The following is a 26484-nucleotide window of genomic DNA, read 5'->3' as shown; positions in this document are numbered from 1 at the left end:
ATTTTTTTCTCACTTAATATATATTATTTTCATTTTTTTTCTAATTCTTATATTTTTAATTTGAAGTGTTTTTCTATTTAGTTTTAATTTAAGTTTCTTATTTTAGTTTTATATTTTTAACTTTTAATTTTATTTTCAAATTTTAGTAGATTCTCCTCCTGTGGTGCGATTTTTAAATTTTTAATTATTCAAAGACAAACTAATATAGGTATTTTCTTCTAACTTTTAAGGCTTTTATTACTCTTTTCTCTGAGAAAATGATAAAAAAAATTAAAAAAAAAGTAAAGTGTGAAAGGGAAAGTAAAATTATCTCGAGAAGGGTGGAGCCATATATATGTATATAATCTCAGGATGAGAATGATGGGAATGTTGGTCCAATATTATTTAATGTAATAATATCAGGAAAGTGACCCACTCGAGAAGGCCGACGTGGCTGTTTCCCTCTCAAGTCCCAAGAACAACCACCCCTTAGAAGATTCGACCATTATGGCTCTAACTCTCTAATTAATTTATATAATCTTATTTTGTAATATATTATTGTCTATGGTCTAGCTATAAGCCTAGAAAAGTGCTATATATTGGCTTTTAGCAGCATGCATGCACTAGCTAGAATTCCATGAACCTGATCACAGACCTTTTAATCTTCGTTTTTCATTTTCTTTATAAGCTAGCTAAAATAAAGTGATTTTAGGTGCTAGAGGCATTGAGTACCACATATTTAGTGACATGTATCTAAGTTAAAATCCTTCTGTGCTTTTTCAATTTAAATGGGGTTATGTGATCAGTTCATGATTTGATTACAGAAAAGAGGTGATAAGATGTGTACCTAGATACTCAAATTTCTTCCCCTAGTGACTAGGATAGTGGAAAATTTTAATATCTAATTAATTAGGTTTAATTAGTAATTAGTATAATTGTTAATTTACTCCGTCAGCATATGATCATCACCACAATTATGATATATTATTTATACATACAACTAATTAGTATAACATAACAATATATATATATATATATATATATATAATCTAATTAATATTTTAAGTTTTGACACTCAGAAAACTTCTTGGCCGGGCTAAATTAAAAAAAGGTGACCAATAATTTTCACTCTTGGTCCCACACATGATCTTGTTTCTCTTAATGCTAGCTACATATATATAATCGTTTTTTTTTTTCCCTTCAAAACAAGCACAAAATTATCTTGTGCGGCATGGATGGTACATTTGAAAAATCATGAACAAATAATATTTTGTATTATTTATTTTATAATGATTTTATCATTATCTATATATAATACGCCTCAACCTAGATAGATTTCAACTCTTTAGACCAATAGAAGAAGAAAACGGAACAACTAATTAAATACTAGGGTTTGGTGGGTGTGAGAAAGTCACGAGGTTTAATTTTTAAGCAAAGAAATATACAATAATATTGTTCATGGTTGCTTTAGCAATATCTGATGGAGTATGCTGATCTAGAGATGCCTCATTCATTAAGGGAAATGGTTAGTTAGGGTTTAACATCATTAGGTAAGGCGGCTTACCCAATTTAATTATTATTGTTTATTATATGTGGGAACAAGCGGGGTTATGTATATATAGAATACAATTTAATTAAAAATATGATCAGTTTTTAGTACATGTCATCATCACCATTAATTTAAAAAAAAAAAAAAAAAAAACTCAATTCTTTATGATATTGTTGTACAATCTTTGGTAAGTTCCGATTCTAAGGTACTATTGTCGCCTGAGGTTTGTGGAATTCGATCCTTAGCCATTGGAAAGGACGTAAGTGACACCTTGAAAACAACAAAATCTACAATTAATATATGTGTGTGTGTGTCTGTGTTTGCGAGTTTTTTTCATATATCATCGTTTTAAGTAAACTTCCAGCTTGCACGGAGCCTACATATAATATACCTCATATACGATCAAGTTTGGTCAAATATATTGTCTTGCTTTAATATCCTATGCATATAGGGTATTTGACCTAGGAGGTTTCAAACTTTCAAGAGATCAATTGCTAAAACTAACACGTACACTGCCTAATCTTGGCGGCAAGTACTTCATTTTGTGATGAGCTCAACATGATCGATGACCAAAAGGACAGCCCTAGCTAGCTAGATGAGATCAAATGGAATTCACCAATCAGCTTTGATTAGTACTTGAAATTATTGTATTAATTTCTTTCCTAATTTTCTTTAGTGTATTTTCTTTCCTAATTTTCTTTTCTTCTCTTTGAGGCATTCTAAAAAGGATGTTTATAATATATGTCTGTGTGTGTGTGTAGTAATAGGTTATTAAATAAGAAGAAAAATTTGAGAAAAGCAGTCCCGGCAGTGACATGACTAGCTTGATAGCATCCGATAGTTGCACTTTCTGCTATATCTTGAATCGCAAATATCAGTGAATCGCAATCGGTAATTTTGAAGATATATATATATATATATATATATATATATATATATATATGAGTCAATGATTCATACTGGTGATCATCAGGCCCTTTTCATCTGATCAGCCAGAATTAATATTGCCTGCCCAGGTGTGTGCGCGCGCGTGTCTGTATGTATATGTACTCATGATGTCTGCAGTAGTACGTAGTACTCTATATATATATATATATATATATATATATATATATAGAGTACTACGTACTACTGCAGACATCATGAGCACAGTTTGTCGCTAACCAAAAGGAATTTCGTGGTTAGAGAAACAGAGAATTGCATTATAAACACCCTCATGAAATTAAGCCAAGCCGACATCACGTGGGGTTGGGATTCGCTGCAATTGCCATATAGCATTATATATGTCAAGGACGGCCGAACATATTATTGGTAATGCATGGTGCTTTAGTCATACTTAATTCGCCACGTACAACAGGTATTGTTATAATCCCGAAAGTTAAAAGTTTAAGTAAATTAATATTCATTAGTTCTAGGACTTTTAGATTAATAGTTGAGTTTTTAACAATTGGTATCAGAACAAAGACAATGTCATGCATTCAAGTCACAGAATGGACGACCTGTAAGCTGTATTAAAATGTCTTGGTGCTATATATGAGCATTATATTAAGTCATTAAATACTGATATATATATATATATAAAGCTGTCAAAATGAAAAGGACTACCACTAGTTAGTGTAGATAGAGTGGGTCGTTGTGGACATCGGATTCGGAAGCGTGATGAAATATTATGATCCTCAAAGCTAAATATTTAACAAAATTAGTATTCAACAATCCTAAGACTTTTGGATTAATGGTTGAATGTTTAACAAAAACTATATACGCATGCATAGATGAGCTTGGTTGACAATTAGTAAATGTAGAAAATTCAAGAAAAAAGGAGGTTGAATTTTCCAAATGTCATTAATATCAGAACGTTCATCATGTTAAATGTTAATTAAAAGCTCTTTCAAATTTCAAGCATTTATTTATTTTAATTCAACGTACATATGAAATATTAATGTTTATACAATTTACTTATTATATATCATATATAATTGTTGGGACTAACTAGTTATATATATAGACTAATTTATATTGATGTATAAGTTCTTGTTAATTTATTTATTTTCATTAACGGGTGCCAATCAGCTCGGTGCAGTAAAGTTTTTTGTCATCCAGCTCCAGCAAGAGACTTTATATATATATAGGTAGGTAGGAATTATCATACCACATCCGGGAGGGAGTTAATTTTTTCTGCCTTTTATTTTGAGTTTCTAGTCATGATTTACGAAGCTGTAACTTTTTTTTTTTTTTTTTTTAAATGATGAGGATCGAAGTCATATATAGTAGTTGTTGACAAATATAGTTTTTATCAATACACACACACATCCAACAGGAACCAATTAATAAATAATTTCAGATTATTCTATATATATAAATTAATTAACCTAATTGGCAACTTGATCATACATATATATATATAGTTGACATCAACATGATATTATATATATATATATATATATATATATTTACTTACTGTTTTCAAAAGAAATATACAGAACTTATGTATTCTATGACTGCAAATATAATTTCTCATATAATATATAATAAATCTAATGGGAAATAGATTCCCAGCGTTTAAGACTTGGACTCACTCGACCCAGAAAATTTTAATTCATGGGAAAAACAAAATTAGTTTGACTAGGTCATGTGTATATATGCGAGTTATGAATTTGTCAAATATATATCCCCAATTAAAGTGCTATGCTGAAGAGTGAGGATAAAAAAGTGGGAGGCATCCCGAAAAGGAAAAGAATAATTTTGAATGATATTGAAAAGCAGAAGGAGAGGGACCATCTCTTTTTCCTTTATCAAATATATATATTAGAAAAATTATATATATTAGCAGAACTTAATTAAATTGCAGAAATAATATTTCTTATAAATTAAAGAAAATCACGTCAGCAATCTTTTTTAAGTGAACTTACAATTAGTAGTTTAGGGATTGTTTTATTATTACCAAGAGAGTGTGGTCAATAATTAATTGGGATGTGCGGCTGCATGCATGCATGCTAGCTGCAGACTATTTACTGATCATGGGCGACTGTCATTTTGTCTTGCACTTTTGCTTTTGCATCGTCTTCCAGCTTTCTTCTCCCCTCTGATCATATATTATTGGGGAAAAGGGACATTTAGAAATTAATGGCGTTGACGCCTCCTCCTCGTACGTACATCAATATGATGCCTGTAGACTTGCTTTACCACGCACTTTTTTTTTCCCTTGATCGATCTGTATAGTGTTGCGGTCTCTTTCTTCTTACTTTCTTGAAATTTGTTTTTCCCTTCTTTCTTTTCCTCCTAGACAGAGCACATGAGTATACATAGGCTTTGTTAAGGAGCTCCAAAGTTGTCACCTCTTTATTATAAGAATTTAAATTTCTTTGATTCCTTTCCCTCATTACCAACAAGCTGCATGCATGCCTTTTAACATATATACGTCAATTATTTTTTTTTTCTTTCCAACTGGCTGCCTATATATCTTTAATTACTAGATGATGATCTATCTCCAACTCGATACACACATTCCCCCCCCCCCCCCCCCCCCCCCAAAAAAAAAAAAATCCTAGGTACGTACTACTATATATGTACACTACAACAAATTATTTTTTTTTAAATCGTTGTTAAAAGTCCAATTTTTATTGCAAAAGACTATTTACAACGATGACATGTTGTTGCCCTAGTCTCGCAAATGCCACGTTGGTAAAAGTTTATCCCAATGAATTTTTTTTCATTGCAAATACTAGTCAATTTTTTGCAACGAGATTTTATTGCTGCAAATTAATTTATCGTCATTGCAAATAGGGTTCACGATAATATAGACATTTGTTGATAGGGTTTTATTTGCAAAAGAGCATGTCTATTTGCAATGAAATGTACATTCGTTGTACAAAAAGAGGAAAAAAAAAATCGAGGCAAGCTATTGTTCAGAGTGCACCGACGGTGACGCCTACACCGTGTTCTGGATGGAATACCACTTATTTGCAAGGATTTAAATTTTCATTGAGAAAACCTGTTATTTGCAACAAATTTTGACCCTTTGTAAATATGTTTCTTTTGCAAGGATGAAAATCCGTTGTAGATATCCATTATTAACAATGAGATGTTTATTTCGTTGCAATTAGACACTTATTTGCAAGGATTTAACATTTCATTGAGAAAACTTGTTATTAATTTGCAACGAGTTTTGATCCGTTGCAAATAAGTTTCGCGGATTATGCATTATTATTTGCAACAACATTATAATTTCGTTGCAATTACACAGTACTTATTTGCAAAGATTTAGGTTTTCGTTAAAAAGACTTGTTATTTGCAATGAGTTTTGACCCGTTTCAAACAAGTTAATTTGTATAGTATTCAAACTACAAGAGACCAGAGTGTACCAAACGGGAGCCCAGTCTGGACGGGAATACCACTTATTATAATTTGCAAGGATTTAAATTTTTGTTGCAAATACCCATTAGTTACAACGAAAACTTGTTATTTGCAACGAGTGTTGATTCGTTGCAAAAAAGAGAAGTAGTGTATTCCTATTTGCAACAAATTTTATTCCTTACAAATGTGTATTTTTATTTAACAATTTCCAACCAATTATTTTTAAACGACGTGCAGTATTTGTGACGAAAAAAATGTTCCTTACAAATGTTTGTTGGAAAAAATCATCTCTCTTGTAGTAGGGCTCTAGTACATATTATATACTCTCATGCTTGTAATTGACGTGTCCCTTTCTTGATATATTGCAATATTATTATAAGCTCTTTTAATTTCCAGCGGTAGGCTTTGCGTATTATACGTATCTAAGTGCATGAAACTCTGGTACAAATAGTTGGTGAAGTTTGGATGATAATCCCGAGACCGTACGTACACATGGAAAAGTTGGTTAAAATGAGTTCAATTGAAGGGAAGAATTAGTAGTAGTCCCTTTCAGCATGAATAATTATTAGAAAAAATTTAATTATAAGCGATTATGCATATTAATACGTGTATCTATTTAATATGATTAGTCAGAAAGTAAATTTTATTGAAAACAGTACTAATTTAAATTTAAAATATGAAAATAATAATATTAATACGCAGATTGGTACGTAAACTTTCTTATACATAATAAAATTTTAATTACTATGCCATTACGTACGGCGTACGATGATCAGCAAGAACAAATTAGGTAAATAATATTGGATTTAGTGCATGTTTGACATTACAATGAGAAATATAATTTATAATTTTAAAATCTATAACTTATAATTTAGGTAATAAATTTTATTATTAAAAAAATTATTTATTGTTTGGTAACTATATTATATATATTTAAAACACTTTAAAAAATTTTATATTTGTTTAGAAATAAATTAAAAAAGTATTTTCTAATGTAGCAATTACGATTATTTAAACTTTTAAAGATGATGACCATATCTTTGAAAGTTTGAAAGATATGATTATCTAAAAATTATATGGATAATTTCATCCATTGATAGTCTTTTTAAAATTCGGATTACGTTTCATATTATCTAAAAAATCACATTTGAGGATAAGCGTCGATGTTTTTCCTCAAACATACTTTTTAACTTATTTGAGATTAAAAATGTTTTAATGTGTAACACTCAAATAACTTAATTTTTTTTATTAAAGAGTTTTTAAGATTATTTAAATACTTTTTAAGACTACTACTACAATCCCAAACAACCCTTACTGTATGCCCGTACATTACGTTCATGATATAGTAGCAAATGGGGTATTATGGGTGATCACTTTACGATTATTATCATTTTTCCGTACAAAGAGATCAACTCTTAATTAAATAGTTATACATGATGATATGCATGCATGGATCCCTTATATATACATATCCGAATTAATTGATTAATTAGATCGAGTCTCGTTCTACTTAACACATGATTGGCGTATATATTGTGAGGGAAAGAAAAGGTCAAGAAATATTTTTGTGGGGGCCCAACTTATAAATTACCACTCCATGATGTGTAATCATGTCATCTGTATTATATATAAATTAATTTACTCAACTAGCTAATAAAAAACGAACGAGTACAGTAATGTCAATGATCTTGTAGCTAGAGATCTGATGCATGGCATTTGGCGTACGTGTCTCCCTTGAGTGATATATGTCGGGTAATGAGTCGCCAACGCACCTCATAAATTAAAAATAAAAATAAAAATAAAATTTAATTTCCTAAATAAATCATAGTGTGTATATATATATATATATATATATATATATATATATATATATATATATAACTCTCTACAACGATTACAAGTATATAAATATCTTAGAATAAATTTTTTCCTTCAAGTAAAAATTTCCTAATTTTCTATATTTATAGAAATAAACGAAAAAGTTATAAAAAAAACCAACTTAATTAGTGATCTCTTGATCTTTTCAAATTATGTTTAATTAAACATGGTATTTTGAATATATAAGATTCATACATCATCATCTATGTGTTGAAAAATTCTTTGAATTTTCTTAATTTCTCGATATAAACTTATAAACTATCGGCCCTATAATTAAAAGAAATTGCTTGGAGGGCTAATATATTAGTTTTAGGAGGTCACATCATAAAAGATTATATATAAGAAACCATATAAGAATTATAAAAAACACTTTGGATGGGCCATGCTTTTGGGAGGTTACTTCATATATATATATATATATATATATATATATATATATAATAATGACCACTAATAATAATTTTCTAATTTTGGGGGACCAACGCACAAAACGTGGTCTGCCTCAGAGGGAAATTGCTCTTAGTGAGGTCATGTACGTGCTTTGGCATGTTCTAAAGAGTTAGTACTAGGCTTGTGGAGTCTTGGCCGGTGAAAAGGATCGTTCCTGCATCGTTACTCGGGCTAAGAGTCGGACTTTCTATTATTTTTCCTATCCATTTGATTATGGCCTCTCTCTGATCTATATATATATATATATATATATATATATATATATTATTTTAATTATTTAAGATAAATGATGATTTAACGATGTTAGAGAAGTAAGAACTGAAAGCTAGCTGAGAAATAAAGGATCAATATATAGCCTCAAGTTAGGCGGGCTTTGAATTTACGCTTTTAATGCATGATGAGCTTGTTGGTGTTAATATCTGTGCCTGGACATGAGGCATGTTTACTAATTGGCAAAGTTTGGTCGTATGCTCTGATTTGTGTGCCGTTTTGAAGGTGTAATATATATATTGTGCTGTGAATAGGTGCTGCTGGTAATTGTGGTCGTTGTTTATCGTTCCTTGGTCGTCGGTTGCTGCTGCGTTTGTGGCCATATTTGTTATTGCCAATTCTATACTCATGACGATCATTATTCTGCTTGTAGCTAGGGGTGGGCTCTGAGTACTGATCGTCAGACTCCAACGTACAGTGCAAAGGAAAATTCGAACACACCAAGAAAATTATTGTGATATGAGTAGAACTCACATGCCTGCATCACTGAAAGCTAGCTACCCTCAGTACTGATGATATATATCCTTGATGCTTTCATGCATATTCTAAATGCATAAACATTTCTGTTAATGCTTAAATTTGCACAATAGACTCGAAGGAATGAAAGAATTATTCCTGACTTACGATGGTAATTTGGGGGTCGATACGGCACTCTTCACGTCTATCCATAAAATAATAGCAAATAAAAATAAATAAATAGAGACACAGGGATTTACGTAGTTCGGCATAATACTTATGTCCACGGGTTGTTTGGGGGCGAAATCTACAATAATGGGTGATTTTACAATCTCTCATGACTTCACATATCTCACAATACAATAGAAGAATTTAAGAAAGAGCCTTTGGAGTCGCTGTGTGGTAGAGTTTGTACATAGGGAGCTTGTGGAGAGTCTCTGGAGAGTTCGTCAGATTTGTGGGGGATCTCCTCCTTATATAAAGATTTATTTCTTTTGAGTGATTGAGTTCAACTTGCCTTATGAAGCCTTCTCCTTTTAGAAGTCTGAGTCTCTTTCCTTTTAGGAGTTAAATTTCTTTTCTTTTAGGATTCGAAGTGTCTTTCTTTATCTCTTCTTAGCCTTATCTCTTAGTTTGATTTTTAGCTTTATCTCGAAGCTAAATTACAGGTTGTTGTTTGACCCCTACAGTTTCATTTGGCTGGCTTACAAATTGACTTTAAAAAAAAAAAAAAAAAAAAAAACCCAAATGATCAAAAGAGAAGCATAAATCTTACAAAAATGTTAAAGAACATATATATTGATGGGTAAATTCGAAGCAGGGAAGATTAAAAATAAAAGAGCCTCATGTAGTGCAGTGGGTTAATTTCGGGTCAAATTTTGACCTAAACTTGAAAATGAGAGAGGGAGAGAGGTTTAGATATTGGTCCAAAACTCTTAGTCGTAGCTAGTTACCAGTACCAGTGGATTCTTGCTTCGGGTGCTATAGCTGGTCAAGGGGAGTTTTCCCTCGATGCATAGATTATATCTCCTTATACTTAAAAGCGTCTATCGTCTGATAAACAGTAATGAACAGTAACTTATGTTACATTTTCTTCCTCCCCCTCACGTCCCTCTCTACCTCACAGCAAAATCACCACTTCCTTTTACGTCCCTCTCTGCATCCTTACGATAAATTCACCACAAAATCACCACACAAATCACAAAATTACCAAATAAATTTTCACACAAATCATAAAATCACCACACAAATCATAAATCAACAGATCCCGTGAAGAGAGAAGGCAGGAGATGGGGTTTTGGCTGGAGGAAAGGAGGAAGATGAGGGGTCGTCGGCGAAGGACGAGGCTACTGGTGGTGGTGTGGTGGCGTAAGGGTGGCTAACGGCAGCGCTACGGGGAGAAACCTGTGCTTCAAGACCCATTTCGGGTTGCTCGCTTGCGGCTGAGGGAGGACCTGCCAAGGGACTTCGATGGTGGGGTTTGCTCACCGGCGTGAGGGGAAGCCGGTGAGGTGGTTGGTTACACCGCAGGGTGGCGCACAACGGCGTTGGGCTGTTCGAGGGAGAAGATCAGGTGAGAGAGAGAGGGAAGACGAGCGGGGAAGGGAGGAGCTGCCAAGGGACTTCGACGGTGGGGTTTGGTTGCCAGCGTGAGGGGAAGCCGGTGACGTGGTCGATGACACCGCACGGTGGCGCACGGCTGCTTGAGGGAGGAGATCGCGTGAGAGAGAGGGAAGACACGGTTGGGTGGAAGGAGAGAGAGAGAGGCAGAAAGAGAAAGTGAGGGGAAAATGAAAGTTTTTAGGATTTAAATCCAACCCTTCATCATAAGTCTCCAAATTTGATCTAATGGTGAAAATTTAAATATTGATTTAAATTAATTTAAAATAGATAATTAACATATAAATATTATATCATAAATGAATTATCAAATTTAATTTATAAAATATTAAAGTTTTTAGAATTTAAATCTAACCCTTCATCATAAGTCTCTAAATTTGATCCAATGGTGAAAATTTAAAATAGATAATTAACATATAAATATCATATCATAAAATTTTATATACTTTTACTAGAACTTAATATATTTTTCACATTTAAAAAAAAAAGATCATGATGTGGATTATATTTTTGTGGAGCCTATATTAATATAATGGCCCTCCCGCAGCCAGAGAAAATCATGAAAAACATGAATTAATTAAGCATAACTATCAATTAGATAAGCTCTAGAAAATGTAGAAAAAACAATCGAGTTGCAATTTTCTAGATATGATCATCAGACATGACCTTGTGGACCCCCAAGGTCACCATCTAGATCTGCCATTTGCAACGAGGGGGAAATCAGTAATGACATTTTTAGTTAAGAATTAAGTAAATCATGAGCTAGTGATGTGATGAATTACCGTATTAGAAATTAAATAATTTAATTAGTGCATAGCAGAATACAGTTGCCGTCCTTGATTGATAAGTTTTGAAACTGTAGCTTATAAAGTTGGATATGCACTTAATCGGTTTATATACGTACTTAACGTATAAAATGAATAATAAAATCTAGTATTATCTTAAATTTTGTAGACAAATAATAATTTTATATCTATAGTACGTATGGAACAGAGATCTTGAATTCTTTTAGAGCATGTTGGGTATGTAATGAGATAAGATAAGATCAATTATGTAAAAAATAATAAAATGATTTGTGAATAGTAATGAAATATTTTGATTTAAGATGTTTTATTGGATTTTGAGAAATGAGGAAAAAAAATTGAATAAAAATATTATGAAGTTAAAATATTGTTTGAAAATAATTTTTTAATATGATTTTTTGTTTTGAAATTTGAAAAAGTTGTATTTTTTTTTTTTTTTGTTTTGTTTAGAAGTTTGAAACAGTTAATTAGATAAAAAAAAGTTGAAAATTTAAAATTAAAAGGTTTATATTTAAATGATGTATAGGAAAAAAAAGAAATTATATATGAAAAGTTCTAAAATTAGTGCCCAAACATATATTAACTTGTCAATTGGGGGAGAAGCCTAATTAATTAAGACCCTATATATAGCGGGCAGGTTTGAGGCCTTAGATGAGATACAAAATTCTCACTTGATCTCATTTCATATGATCATCTCATGATCTTATTCCCAAATATAATTTAAATACAAAATTTTCAAACTAATCATTACAACATTTTCAAACTAATCATTACAAAATTTTCAAACTTTCAAATAAAAAATAAAAAATAATTCTGACTTTTTCAAATCTCCAAACAAAAATAATATTATAAAACTATATTATTACAATATTTTAACTTTATAATATTTTTTATTCAACTTTTTCTTTCTCAAAAATTTAAAAATACTCAACTCAAATTATCTCACTTCCCAAACAAGCCCTTAGGGTAGGGGCTGCAAGAGAGTACATGTCATGAACAGTAATTTTCCTATTATATCTATAAGGGACAAAATACATCAGACTCATAGTATTTTTTAGGCCCAACCCAAGGTAGGGGGACTCATTAAGAGGGAAAAATAAGAAGAGAGAGGGAAATAACAAAAGGTTGAGAAGGGTGTCAAGGTGTTAGGAAGAAGATGAGAGTGGACATAAAGGAAGGGTAATGTGACATAAGGGGGCTAAAGGGAAGTAAAGTAGGGAAGGTGCAGAAGATAATAGGGGGAACCAGATGACTTCATAGACCTTTTGGCCAGACTTTTTCAGGAAGGCTTATTCAACCTGGAGCTCCCGCAACGAGATCTCCACCATGAGATAGTCCTCCGATATCTATTGTACTGTGAGGATGAGAGACCATGAGAGACTGTAAAGCAAGCATATTATAGTTGACTCTCTCCTCCCCAAACTCCCGTGGACATAGACCCAATATCAAACCACGTAAATCTGTATGCCCATCTCTATTTATTTTCCCTGCATTGATTTATCGTTCATTGTCATAGATGTGCATATAGACGTTGTACAACACACCAGACTATCCTTGGAGGCTTCACACCACACCGATTGAGACCCAGAACAACCTCAGCAAGTCAGGAATGGATTTTTCTCTCATTCCAGCCTGTTGTGCCCTTTTTAGGCGTTAACAATATCTTTTTTTCCCTTAAATTTAGTTAAAATCTCTCTAAAAGTGAGATTCAACATGGTTCCTCATTATAATGAGTTCCGTAGTTCCCTATTCATGTATATTAAAATACAAAAGTAATATCTCTTATATATATGCTTTATAATCTTTCCTTTCCATTTTTTATTCTTTGCTTTTATCTTTCATACATTTGACATCTCTTTGGTATTTGCCAAATCGAAAAGTTGTACAAGCATGCACTAAGATTGATTGATTAAATAATTAATTGATGGTATCATATAATATATATCTATATGAAAGTTGGGAATTAAAAACATTGATATATAAATAGTATAAAGAAATGACAAGAATTAAAGATATACGTACGTATGTATTAACACATTCGAAGAGAAGTAAAAAGTAATTTCGATTTTGAAAGTACGTAGGATTGTATTCATGTCTTTGGAATCGATCAAATTAAGGCCACATGTCATCAGGATCAACCTTTCCATCAACATCGTGAATTAATTACTTGCAGCAGTAGTAGTAGTAGTAGTAGTAGTACACATGCACCACCTCGATCGATCAGTGGGTACGTATTACTATCACAAGCGCCAACGACGTCCTCCCATTCTGGCCACTACGTTCTAATTAAGCTGGTGTCTATTTGTGTGTCGTTTTTGGATAACTGATGATAAAGCGAGCTAGCTAGCTAGGTTGCAAAAATCCCTCATAATGTTTTCTTCCTTGCCCACAAACGTACATGACCCACTAGCTAGCTAGTTGCACCCACTAATATTTAATTCTATACTCAGCACAAACTCATCACGAGATTTAATGTAAATTAAGCTCGGATTGCTCATGGGCGCTTATAAATTCCGTAGCGAGGAACTGAGGTCTAGGATAAGAGTGTAAAAAAATAAAAATAAAAAAATTGATCGATCCGGTTCGTACGTAACTGTTTCGATTTGATATAGATTCTTAAGAACTGAAATCAATTTGAAACAAACTGAGCTGATATATATATATATATATATTAATTTTTTATATTATATATATTATATGTTAAATTGTCAATTTTAATCTTATAATATAACATGAGAAGTTCCTTTGATGATACTTGTAAAAAAAGAAATGAAAAGTTTATTTGATGAGAACAAACATTAGAGATACCAACTCTAAGTCTCAATATATAATATAGTGTTACACGTGTAAACGGTAAATCGAAAAAATTAGATCGGATTGGACCAAAACAGAAAAAATCAAGAGTTTCAATTTTATGATGAATTGATCTGTACCAGCCATGTATATCAGTTTAGTTCTAAAATTTATCAAAAATGAGACAGAATCGGATCAGTTACGTACACCTTATCTTGCTAATCTAATCTACACTTACTAAGGGTGGCGGCTGAGTTGGAATTCGAATATAGATCTGGCTTAAACTATTAGTATTATTGACTTAAAATTTTATTGAATTTTCTAGTAGAATTGGGTTTAAGATAGCTATGTCTCAAATGAGATAACACTACTGTTTTCTAGTGTCTAGGTTAATCATCTCGTCTGATTTCCAACAAATAGGCTAGGGTGTTAGTATAACCATACTCAGATAAGGAGGACACATCCCATTGCCCTCCTCATACGTACCTTTTTAGCCAATATATATATATATATATATATATATATATATGGACTCAATTAAATAGATCATGTTTATAAGTACTTCGTGATTCGTGAATTTAGGAAACCACATATGATTATTGAAATCATGAGGGTTAAATAGATCTTGTTGCATCAAAGCTCACATCATGTACGTACTTATGATCATATAAGTGGTTTATATCTTCTGAGGCTAAATGTACGTACAGATCACCATTGCAATTAAAAATCGCAACGTGTGTCCAAGTAAGAGATTGATTAATGATGACGGGCGGCGCTTTTAATAATTAATCACATGATGTTCATGCTATACTATAATATATAAGCATTGTCACTGCAATGAGCAATCTACCAATGACTAAATTAATATATATATATATATATATATATATATATATTCAACTAGTCATAATTTTGTTATAAATTAAGCTTTTAGGAAAATAATTAGTCATTTAGCAAGATTATAACTCTAATATATATCATGCTGAATTAACAACTCATCATGTCTAAAAAAACTCATTAAAAAATTCTTTTAAATCAGATATTTGCGCCGAAAATAATTTATTTGACATGAAAATAACTTTTTTAGGACAAAAAGTCCGATCCAAAATAAACATATGGAGTTAAGTTATCTAAAATAATAAAAATCTAGTTATCTTTTTAACCATTATTTCATCATCATAATTAATTAATTACTTGATCATATTGAATTAAATTATTTAAAAAATTATTTGGTATCTTTTACTTACAGCTCGCTAATCATTTGATGTCACATCATAGAAGATTAAAAGACGATAGCTTGCAATATTTTTCTTCTAAAGTGGACTCACGAAATGCATATGTAATATTTGAAGTCACGTACTCATCAGTCTTTACCAAATATTAACCTGTTTGGTCTACATTTTGCCCTAACCCTTGCTAATTAACTAATTCCACAAATAGTATCATCGCCATCATGTAGAAGAAAAGAATAGACTGTAATGTTTGAAGTGATGCATTATTGTAGCTTAACTTCCATTACAATAAAGAAAAACTGTGCACAAATGAATGTACATGCGCTGCATATATGGAAATTCAAAGGTCGATGATGATAAATAAAACATCATTATTGGATTGTCAAACTATATTAATATTATTAATGATACTGATGTGAGCATAATGAATCAATTTCATTATGGAATTATTAATGATACTGAATGTACATGCATTTGAAATCAATTTGCATGCATGCATGATGACTGGCTAGCTAATTAATTCCCAGACTCTCCCGGAAAATTTCAAAAGAATTCATTCTTGCATGCATGATCATGTGCGGAAACAAAGTGACGAGTCCATGATCATGATCAGCATGTAGTACTACTGTTACAAAATGGATCACACATCATCTATTGGTCCCATCAAATTAGATCAAAATGCAATTATAAGCTGAAAAAACGTGCTAGTAGTATACTAGTACTACTACTGTCTTGTGGAGATAATTTCCAGTTGATAATGGCTTTTTTTTCCTTTATTCTTTTCCTTTTTTCATCCAATTAAATTAAAGAACCATTAATTAATTACTTATGTGCATGGTTGATGTTTCATGTGTGTGTAACGAGGAAAAAAGTAGGCCGGTGCTGCTGCATGCATGCACGCATGGATGGGTGATATTTAGAGGTTTTTAATTAATATCCTGAGATAAAAGCGAAAAAGCCATTAATTCAAAGCCAAAGCTAAATATTTTCAGTAACCCCACAACCACCCTGCATGCATGCATGCATCCATCTAAAGGCCGGTGGCTCCTATCAGCTCATCTCCTAAGCTTTTCCATACAACTTGAACGTGAACTTATACCTACATTAACAACAACAACATACAATTAATTAATGAATTATAACCCCAAAAAATGATCAAAGAAAAAAAAAATGAACGTCATGAATATTTTACTTTTAGAATTAAAGTGCAACCAAAACATATGGGGAAATTAATTAAATTCGAGACGGGTAATAAATATGAAGATCAGACGTACACGTGCAGGGGACGACTTTCACACGTGAGGGGAGGATGGGATAATTAATTATTAGGTTTTGTGAATGATGATCGATGAAGTGGGGACAGCTTTAAAATATGAAGCGTGTGAGAGATCGAAGAGGGTGATGAGATTCATGTGATATTACCCTGAAAGACGACAGATGGAGATCAGGAGGAGAGGCCGGTTGGGCTGTCAATTGTCCATCCAAGTTTTGCAGTTGGAAAGAAAAGGGTTTTATCTCCCTTTCAACGGGTGTATGTTGAGTAACTCATACCTAAAATTAAAAATAAATAACAAGATTTTTTTTTAAAAAAAAAAAAAAAACGAGTGGACGTACGTCGATGATCATGAACAATTAATGCTAGCTAACAAATTAATTTGGTGTCTAAAATTAACTTGTAGTTACGTACGTACGTAAGAAGCTAGCTAGACAAGTAGTACGTAGAACTAGTAAATTAAATATATGATTTGTTCTTGTATTTGAAAGGAAAAAAAAAAAGGTTATATATATCATGTACTTAATTGCTTTTAAGAAATTAATAATCAGGTGCGTGATCATGAGGCACGTGTACGTTAGTCCTGCATGTGTACACTACTGTATCTCTTAATTATCATATATTGCTCAACCAATCCAAAAAGAATTCTATTAAAAATTAATTAATAAATAAAATGAATGAATATACTCATTATATATATGAATATACATATATATATATATAATATAGGCTTATAATCCCTAGCTATATATGACATATTATTATAGGCCGGTTAAACAAAAAAACTTGGTTAATTAGTCAAATAATTGAAAATAATTATATATATAGGCTTACTATACATATATATATATTATTATTATTATTATATATACATACATGACACGGTGATGATCTTCATATATATTTGTATAAAGTCAAATATGAAGATTGGAATATTGGATTTTTCTGTCTAATTTTCTCGAAGATTATCTTCTGTCTAATTATTAATTAGCATAATACTATATACATAACTTTGTCTCTTATGCCTACTTGGTGCATGTGCTGTCAATTAATTTTCTGGCCTCTTGTTAATTCGATCCCGGCCTGATCATGTCCTCAGAGGCAGAGTTTTGATCCTGTTTTCACAGTAATTAAAATGAAAAAATCTATACAAAGCTGGCGGTTGATATATCTATATATATATATATATATATATAATATTAATGGAATCGAAATGCATGTATATATGGTTCCTTAATTAATATATATAAGATCAATTTTAGACTTCTACAATGAAAATATAAGAATTTAGACCTCGTTTAGATGTTGAGATGAGATGAGATGAGAAATTTGTAAATAATAGTAAAAATGTTTATGAGATTTTAGAAAATGAAAGAGAAAAGGTTAAATAAAAAAAATTATAAAATTAAAATATTATTAGAATATAATTTTTATTTTAAGATTTGAAAAAGTTGAATTATTTTGTGTTTTGTTTATAAGTTTGTGAAAGTTGAAATGATAATTAGGTAATAATTAGATAAAAAAAAAGTTAAAACTTTGAAATTGAGAAATATATAATATTTGTGTTTGAGTATAGTACTAGTACTAATGTTTGGGTATTGAGATGATATGAGATAAATTAAGATCATCTCAACATCCAAACAGTGCTTAAATGCATTTTATGATCACAGAGTAGTACTACACAATTTGTTTAATGAACTAAAAAATAGGACGTCATTATTAATCTTTCCCACACAAAAAATTATGATAGGGTAAGTACACGAACACATTTACAATACATGCACATAATATTAGTTCAACCATATATGTAGAAATATTGTATAAAACGCAAAAACATTGTACACAAATATATATATATATATATATATATATAATGCTCACCTACCTATATTTTTCCCAATAAAAGATACATAATATAATGCTTAATTAATTAAATGATCATTAAAATTTGTAAGCTGAACTATTGATGATCAGATCATGATACATAGATCATGTTGTAGTTCAACATTAACAATCACATGACATCATCAGGTAACGAAAAGGTTAAGGCACATGAGATGATGATAAAAACACCACAAAAAAAGAGGGGGGGGGGGGGGGGGGGGGGGGGGGGGGGGGGGGGGGGAGAAATAGACATCCAATGCCTATTATATTGCCATATTTCTACAACCTTAAAGCAGTTATTTGTGCCTTTCAATTCATATATACCTGGTATCTCCAACACCTAAACCTAATTTGCCCCAAGCTTCCGACCTGTCTAGCTAGCTATGGCTGATCTCCTCCAGCCGCCAGCCTTTTTTGTTTTTGTTTTTTAAGGAAAAAAAAAAAAAAAAAAAACAATTTGAGCACTAATATGCATGGTTCCTTCATATATAATTAATAAATCTCTCTTTGGACCCCTAGCTATGCACTAGCTGTCCCTCTCTTTTGCCTGTTTTACTATGTTAGGTTATTGGTGGATGATGATAATAATAATATACAAATAGTATCTTCAAATGACCAAAATAACCTAGCAAAACATATTCATTACAAGTATTAGCTAGGGCATCATGGTCATTCAAAGAGAATATGGACAGGATGGTGGTAGTTTGGATCATTGAGATGACTTCGTACTGACCTTATCTTTATTATTATTATTCCGAAGTTTGCGTTGGTTTCCAAGGGAATATGGAAAATGACAATAGTAACCGACATTCGAAATGGTGTTTTGGTAATTTTGCAGCAATAATAACCTAGTTATTTAACTTACAAAAAAATATATATACACAACCAATTGGATGCCATTGATGATATAATTCTGTTGAAAACGCTACTTAATAAGTGTGTGGGACTCCTACTCTGCTCTAGATAAAGGTTATTTTGGTCAATTGGAACAGATATTAATAAATCGAAGTCTTATTTATTTATTTATTTGGATTTTTTTCTTTTCTACATGTTATAATATTTCAATTTATAAATTTTCTTTGAACAAGCGGGCAACAAATAAAATAAATACAGGCTATTATTGGTGAGTAAAAAGGAGGTGAAGAAGAAGATCGAAAAGCGACTGCTTCTCTCTCTTTCTCTCTATGCCTGAGTTACTTTGAGAGAGATATCAGTCCCCAAAGCCTCCATTTTTATTTTAAATAGTATGTAACTTCCATCTCTCTTTTTCCAGAAGGTGATTGCAAGAACACTTACTGCAAAGAGCAGCCAAAGAGAGAGAAAAGGAGAGAAAGAGAAAGAAAAAGACGACAGACGGAGCAACAAAGAACAAGAGAGAAAGAGAGAGAGAGAGAGAGAGAGAGAGAGAGAGAGAAGATCAGGAGGAATTCAGGAAGCTTTCAATACCGCAGAAGAGAAAACGATGTCTGAGAGCTTTACATCCTTTCACACTCTGCAACTCTAAGAGGTACATACACAGACACACTCCTATATATATGTTTACATGATGAACAAAGCTGAAAATGATTAAGGGGAATTAAAAAAAAAAAAAAAAAAACAAAAAAAAAGCAGTACCAACAAAGACCCATCTTATTCTCTCGCTTGTTTCTTCCTTCCTTTCTTTTATATAGTACTCTTTTTCCTTTTTCTTTTTTGGGTTATAGATGATGAATGACTCAATTAGATAGATGATGTGTGTTCTTCTATTGTTTGTCTCCCATGACGGATCCTTTATGAATTGAGCAGAAAGGGAAGAGAGTGCGTATAGTGGCTCAAATTAGAGCCAAAGAAAGAGATGATGATGACGAAGAAGATTCTGATATGGGACTAGCAACGCCACCACTTCCACCAATTTTCTCGTTTTCGAAGACCGACCACTCAATTTCAATCCCAGAAAAGTCCAATAATTCTGCCAATTCTATGTCCCAAGACTACCACCACGGCATCTTCAGCTTCTCCAATGGGTTTGAGAGATCCGCCGTATCACACCAAGAACAACAACAGCAGCATCAGCAACATCATCACCATCACCATCATCCACATGAAGTGCAGCAACACCAGATGGCGCAGCAGATCCGTAGGGACAAACTGAGAGTGCAAGGCTTCGAGCACCCACCACCAGTACCACTGGTAGGGATAGATGAAGAAGAATCCGGGGGCCTTCCGGTGTATGAGACGGCCGGGATGCTATCCGAGATGTTCAATTTCCCTCCTGGGGTGCTACCGCTACAGACTTGTTGGAGCAACCGATGGCACCGAGCTATCGGACTCCGCGGCCACAGCCAGCGCCGGCAACAAGTATGGCCAACGAATGGTACGGAAGCAGACAAGGGATGGTGGTGGGTTTGGGACCCTTGGGAGATGCGAAGAATCAGAATAGTGTGAATAGCCGTGACAGTCTTGCTCAGCCTCATCATCATCATCATCATGCTCAGATTTCAAGCATTGATGCTACAGATTCAGCCGCTGCCATGCAGCTTTTTTTAATGAATCCACAGCCAAGATCTCCATCTCCTCCACCTCCTTCAACTTCTTCCACTCTACACATGTTGCTTCCTAACCCATCCACTTCTCTTCAAGGGTTTGCAGCATCTGGGGCAGCAGGAGGAGGTTTTGGTCAATTCACTTGGGTACCTGATGGCAGCCATGTAGGAGGTACTGCTGGTACCCAACTCAACAACCCTAGTGAAATTGGAGGGGTTGTGGAGAGCCAAGGTCTTTCATTGTCTTTATCTTCTTCTTTGCAACATATGGAAGCCGCAAAAGCGGAGGAATTGAGGATGGGGGATGGCGGGATATTATATTACAATCAAGGAGCTGGGGCTCATCGTCAGCTCAGTATTATAAGAACTTGGGCGGCCATAACCAGACCTTGCATTTACCGGGAATGGCTCAGAACCACCAGGTTCATGTTGGGTTTGGGTCCTCATTAGGCGTGGTAAACGTTTTGAGGAATTCAAAATATGTCAAAGCTGCCCAAGAGTTGTTGGAAGAGTTCTGCAGTGTTGGTAGGGGGCAATTCAAGAAGAAAAAGTTTGGAAAACACAACAGTACAAACCCTAATCCCAATCCAGGTAACAGTAATACAACTGGTGCTGGTTCTTCATCAACCTCAAAGGATCATCTACCTCCATTGTCAGCTGCTGACAGGATTGAGCATCAGAGAAGGAAGGTCAAACTTCTTTCCATGCTTGATGAGGCATGTAATCTTACTCTCTCTCTCACACCTTCTCTTTCCTTTCAAGGGTCAGGAGTCAATCATTAGGCTATTTATTTAGTCCAATATTACTTTTAAAATCACCCGGACAAACACAAAGTTCCGGCAAGTTTTCATATTATATTTTTCCACATCTATATAAATAAACCAACACCTGTAGAGAAAAGCCGGCTAGCTGGTGAAATAGTGTTCCAAGGGATCAAGTTATATATATTGGCGTGTAATTACACACTATTTTTTGTTTATTTTATATTTACTATCATTGATCCATTGGATTGGTGGAGGTGTTTTACAAGGTATTAGAGGCTGGGTTTTGGTTAGGTGAGAACCTAAGATCAGAGACTACTATATATTAGGGAATTAATGCGTCCAGTAATTAAGATGAGACGCTCCTTTTGAGTACTTTGTGATTGCAAACATGGCCACACGCCACATCAAGCAGGAAGTTTTCATGAACGCAGATTTTGCTTATCAAGCAAGATCCTGATTCCAAGCCCATCATATATACATATATATATATATATAGTTATGTATAGATATAGCTGTGAAAGCCATAGATAGATAAATAATATACCTTGGTTGTTGACCGTGTGAAGGGGATGGTTTTTTCTCTCTCTTGCTTGCTTGCTATTTTTTCCTGCCCGTTAATGTCCATTAAATTTCTTTATGCACACAAGTCTGTGAAACGGCTGTAGTGTGAAAAGAAGAAACACGAGGATATTCTTCTTCCATAAGGCATAAACCATCATTTCATTGTACCAGGCTTTGATGCGAACATATTTTCCCGATTTGGGATGCCTTTACGAGCAATAAAGTCTTCTTATAAGTTATACGAGGACTATAAAATTCTGCAAAGCTAGAGGATATCGTCTTTATTAATTTTCTCTCCTTTTTTTTTTTTATAAACTCAATTTTGGTAATATGCAGATGTTGACTTTCTTTATTACAAGCGGCTGCTTTCTTAAGTTAATGTAGTATATACATCCATATATATATATATATATATATACACACACACACACACACACAAGGTGTAATTTGAAAATTTATGACAAAAATGAAAGGACGTGCATGATATTATACGCGATTTCTTTTCATTAGATATTGAAGAGTACATTTTTTTTTTTAAATTTGTATGTGCAGGTAGATCGAAGATACAACCACTACTGTGAACAAATGCAAATGGTAGTGAACTCATTCGATCTGGTTATGGGTTTTGGTGCAGCAGTCCCTTATACTGCACTTGCACAGAAGGCAATGTCTCGGCATTTTCGGTGTCTAAAGGACGCAATATCAGCCCAATTGAAGCATAGTTGTGAGCTTCTAGGAGATAAAGATGGTGCGGGGAGTTCAGGAATAACCAAGGGAGAGACCCCAAGGCTAAAACTGCTGGAACAAAGCCTAAGACAGCAAAGAGCCTTCCATCAAATGGGGATGATGGAACAAGAAGCCTGGAGACCCCAACGTGGGTTGCCTGAACGTTCCGTCAACATCTTGAGAGCCTGGCTTTTCGAACATTTCCTTCATCCGTACGTTACCTTTACCTATATATATATATGATAATGACCAACATATATTCCTAATGAAAATCAAGAAAGTTAAAACACCAACCAATTATGACAAAATCATATATACTGCATGGATCTACTTTTTTTCATCAATTTGTTATAACAATAGCGACATGCAGTTTAATTATCAGGTAAATGGAGATAGAAAAAACTGCTTGCAGATTAGCGTTTAGGGTAACAGTAATGCAGATTGCAGTGTACGTCCTTCAATGTTACCTCGACAGCAAAAAGCTGTAAAAAGAGCTCCATTAATTATACTATATCACGTCTCTCTCTCTCTCCCCTCTCTCACAAACCTCTTAATATTAAGACGGATCAGTACTGGGAGCAGTGGTCTACTTGTGCTGCAGCAAGTTGCTAGATCTGATCTCTTTCTTTCTCTTAGATTCTCACGCCCTGCAGGGAAAGCAGGAAAGGTTTAATCCCATCTAGTGGTACAGAAAGCTCGGTGTTTCTCTGTACATACGGGCTAGACAAGGACTCTGATGTCATTTTCTGGTCTCTTTCTCAGGTACCCAAGCGATGCAGATAAACATCTGTTGGCACGGCAGACTGGTTTATCGAGAAATCAGGTTTGTCCTCTCTACTCCTCCTTTTTCTCTAAATAAAACAGCAAAATCCCATATCACAGAGAGAGAATCTTTCTTGCTGTGTGGCCGTGCATTTAGCATGCAGCCCGTTAGTGCAATGAAGGAGAAATTAAGGAATCTGTTGGAAAGGAAAGGAAGACAGCAGCAAGCCCTTCGGTCGGACTTACATGGTTTTGTGCTTTATTTCTCTGATTAATTTCTCTGTCTTTCTGTTAGAGAAAGACAACTGTTTTTCGATCCTCCTTTAATTTCATCTTTTCATTTAGTTTGGATTCTTTTGCATCATGACATAAATTCTTAAGATAAAAGGACGCGGGACTAAAGTACGGTAGAGAGTGTAGACATGAAAGTTTGCAGATGGAACGTGAGAGTTTGCAGCTTTGACTCTCTCTCTCTCTCTCTCTCTCTCTCCCACATCTATTGACACCATCTACCCACTCAGTAGTCAGTACGGCCATAAAGACAGTAAATAAATTTGGGTACTTAAAAGACAAATACGAACTCCTTATCCATTGTTAATTAATAATTTTTCTCCTGTCAAAGAAAATGGCGTTAGATAAGGGGTGCATGTATAAATAACCAAACCTGTTGCTTAAACACGAGATTATGAAAAGTGTTGATGTGTTAACGTCGGGGTTTTAAATGTGTTTCAGGTTTCAAACTGGTTTATTAATGCCAGGGTTCGGTTGTGGAAACCCATGGTGGAAGAGATGTACCAACAGGAAGCTAAAGACGTGGAGGGAACAGAGGAAAGAGAAGGAGAAAGGAGCCAAAACAACAGTGGCCTCACACAAACTCCAACGCCCACAACGACAGCTGCAACACCAGCATCAACGACAGGACCAGCAACAACAACAACAACAATACCAACAACAACAATCACAACTATTACGCCAACAGGCAAAAGATCCGATGTCAATGCGCCCGAAAGCGACCCTTCACTTATCGCAATCAATAGACATTGCTTCTCAGAAAACCAAGCAAAGCAGGGCAACTCCACAACCACCACCACCGCCACCGAGGTGGCACCGCCGGTGTCGCAGTGTTTCCCGACGACCCAGGACAGCTCGGACATCCTGCATCAGCACAGATCAATGGCTACCGATGACACGTGTCGCCGTGGCAGTATCGTTTCTGCTGACCATCACTTTGGGACCATTTCTGGGAATGCTGACATTGGGTCTACCCTCATTAGGTTTGGGACCACCGCTGGTGATGTATCACTCACTCTAGGGCTACGCCATGCAGGAAACATGCCAGAGAAAAGTTCTTTCTCGGTTAGAGACTTTGGAGGATGCTAAAGTTCTATAGTCGCTTAAAGGAAAACGAACAAAAAATCTTTTATTTTCTTCATCTTTTTTTTTTTTGGTTCCAACCATTATGAAAACACATTATCAGAAACGTAGCATTAAGCTAGGCGCTAGCTCTGTGGGGATCTATTATAATTGTATAGTAGATTGTTTTTGCATATTTTCCTCTATGTACTTAAGGTTTTTGTACCTCTTATTATATAGGAGTATTTGCTAAAAGGACGTCATGGAACCCTATTTAGAGAGAGGAGGGCCGGTTATTGGCAGTAGATTTTAGTACTGGGTATTATTATTTTGAATAATGGCAATTAGTCTCTGCACAAGTTCTATATATGAATTTATCTCCTACAATATCACCATCATGACTCAGTGCTAAAAGTTAGTATATAATACCCATGCATGCAGTTGGTGCATTGGAATGTAATTATAAGCTGGTGTATATGTCCTATTTGGTCTCTTTTAGCATAAGGTGCATGTTTTCGTGGTTTCAAGTTTTATATATTAATGATCTTTATAATTTCCCTTTCAAGAGGGTTTCACGAATTTTGTTATTCAGAAATAAGATTATATTAATTTCTTGCTAAGAAAACAATCTTTACTTGCAATAATATTATATATATATATATATATATGTGCCTTCATTGTTGCTGAAATCATCTTGTATCATGCAGCTTATTAGGTTATTTTAGTTTAGACCACAAGAAAGCTAAAATACCATTTTCTCAAGCTTAGAATCCCTAGCTAATTTCTCATGCTTAGCCCCAGTACTGCAGCTTGTGCCTACGCCAAAATAACTCTTATTAATTAACCACTGACGTCAATATGGGTTCACTACTTCTATTAATTGTGATTTGGTAAATTATTTAAAGGCCACGAGTTCTTGCTTCGTGGGTTAGGTTATAAGATCAGTTATAGTATTACCATATTGATCACTATGTGAAATCATCACTTATCTCAAAAAATTAAACCGATGAAAATAGGTAGATTTTATTATTTATTTTATATCTTAACACTACTCACGTGTAGGCTAGACTCTCCCTCAATGAGTGATCCAACACGTGAAATATTTAATTAAATGAGATAAAGTTTAGATGCAGAGTTTGAACTCAGGACCTCTGCTCTGATACTATGTAAAATCACCACTTGTTTCAAAAATTTAAACTGATAGAAAGAGATAGATTTTATTATTTATTTTATATTTTAACACAATAATAGTACTT

The 26484-nt window shown here is 33.6% G+C and overlaps 1 protein-coding gene across 1 annotated transcript; it reads left to right on the top strand.

The window, feature by feature from the left end:
- Positions 1-19658: 19658 nt before the first annotated feature.
- LOC121255151 (BEL1-like homeodomain protein 4) lies at positions 19659-25597 on the top strand. Its single transcript, XM_041155433.1, is given in 7 exon segments — positions 19659-20047; positions 20326-20803; positions 20806-21399; positions 21402-21778; positions 22940-23325; positions 23876-23936; positions 24608-25597. Coding segments are annotated over 6 exon segments (2469 nt in total). The 5' UTR covers positions 19659-20047; positions 20326-20400; the 3' UTR covers positions 25256-25597.
- Positions 25598-26484: the final 887 nt, after the last annotated feature.

This window comes from Juglans microcarpa x Juglans regia, chromosome 1D (genome assembly GCF_004785595.1).
Source record: "Juglans microcarpa x Juglans regia isolate MS1-56 chromosome 1D, Jm3101_v1.0, whole genome shotgun sequence".
Classification (NCBI taxonomy): Eukaryota; Viridiplantae; Streptophyta; class Magnoliopsida; order Fagales; family Juglandaceae; genus Juglans; species Juglans microcarpa x Juglans regia.
The sequence above is the reverse complement of the archived record's forward strand: the minus strand, read 5'-3'. Positions and strand labels throughout refer to the sequence as shown.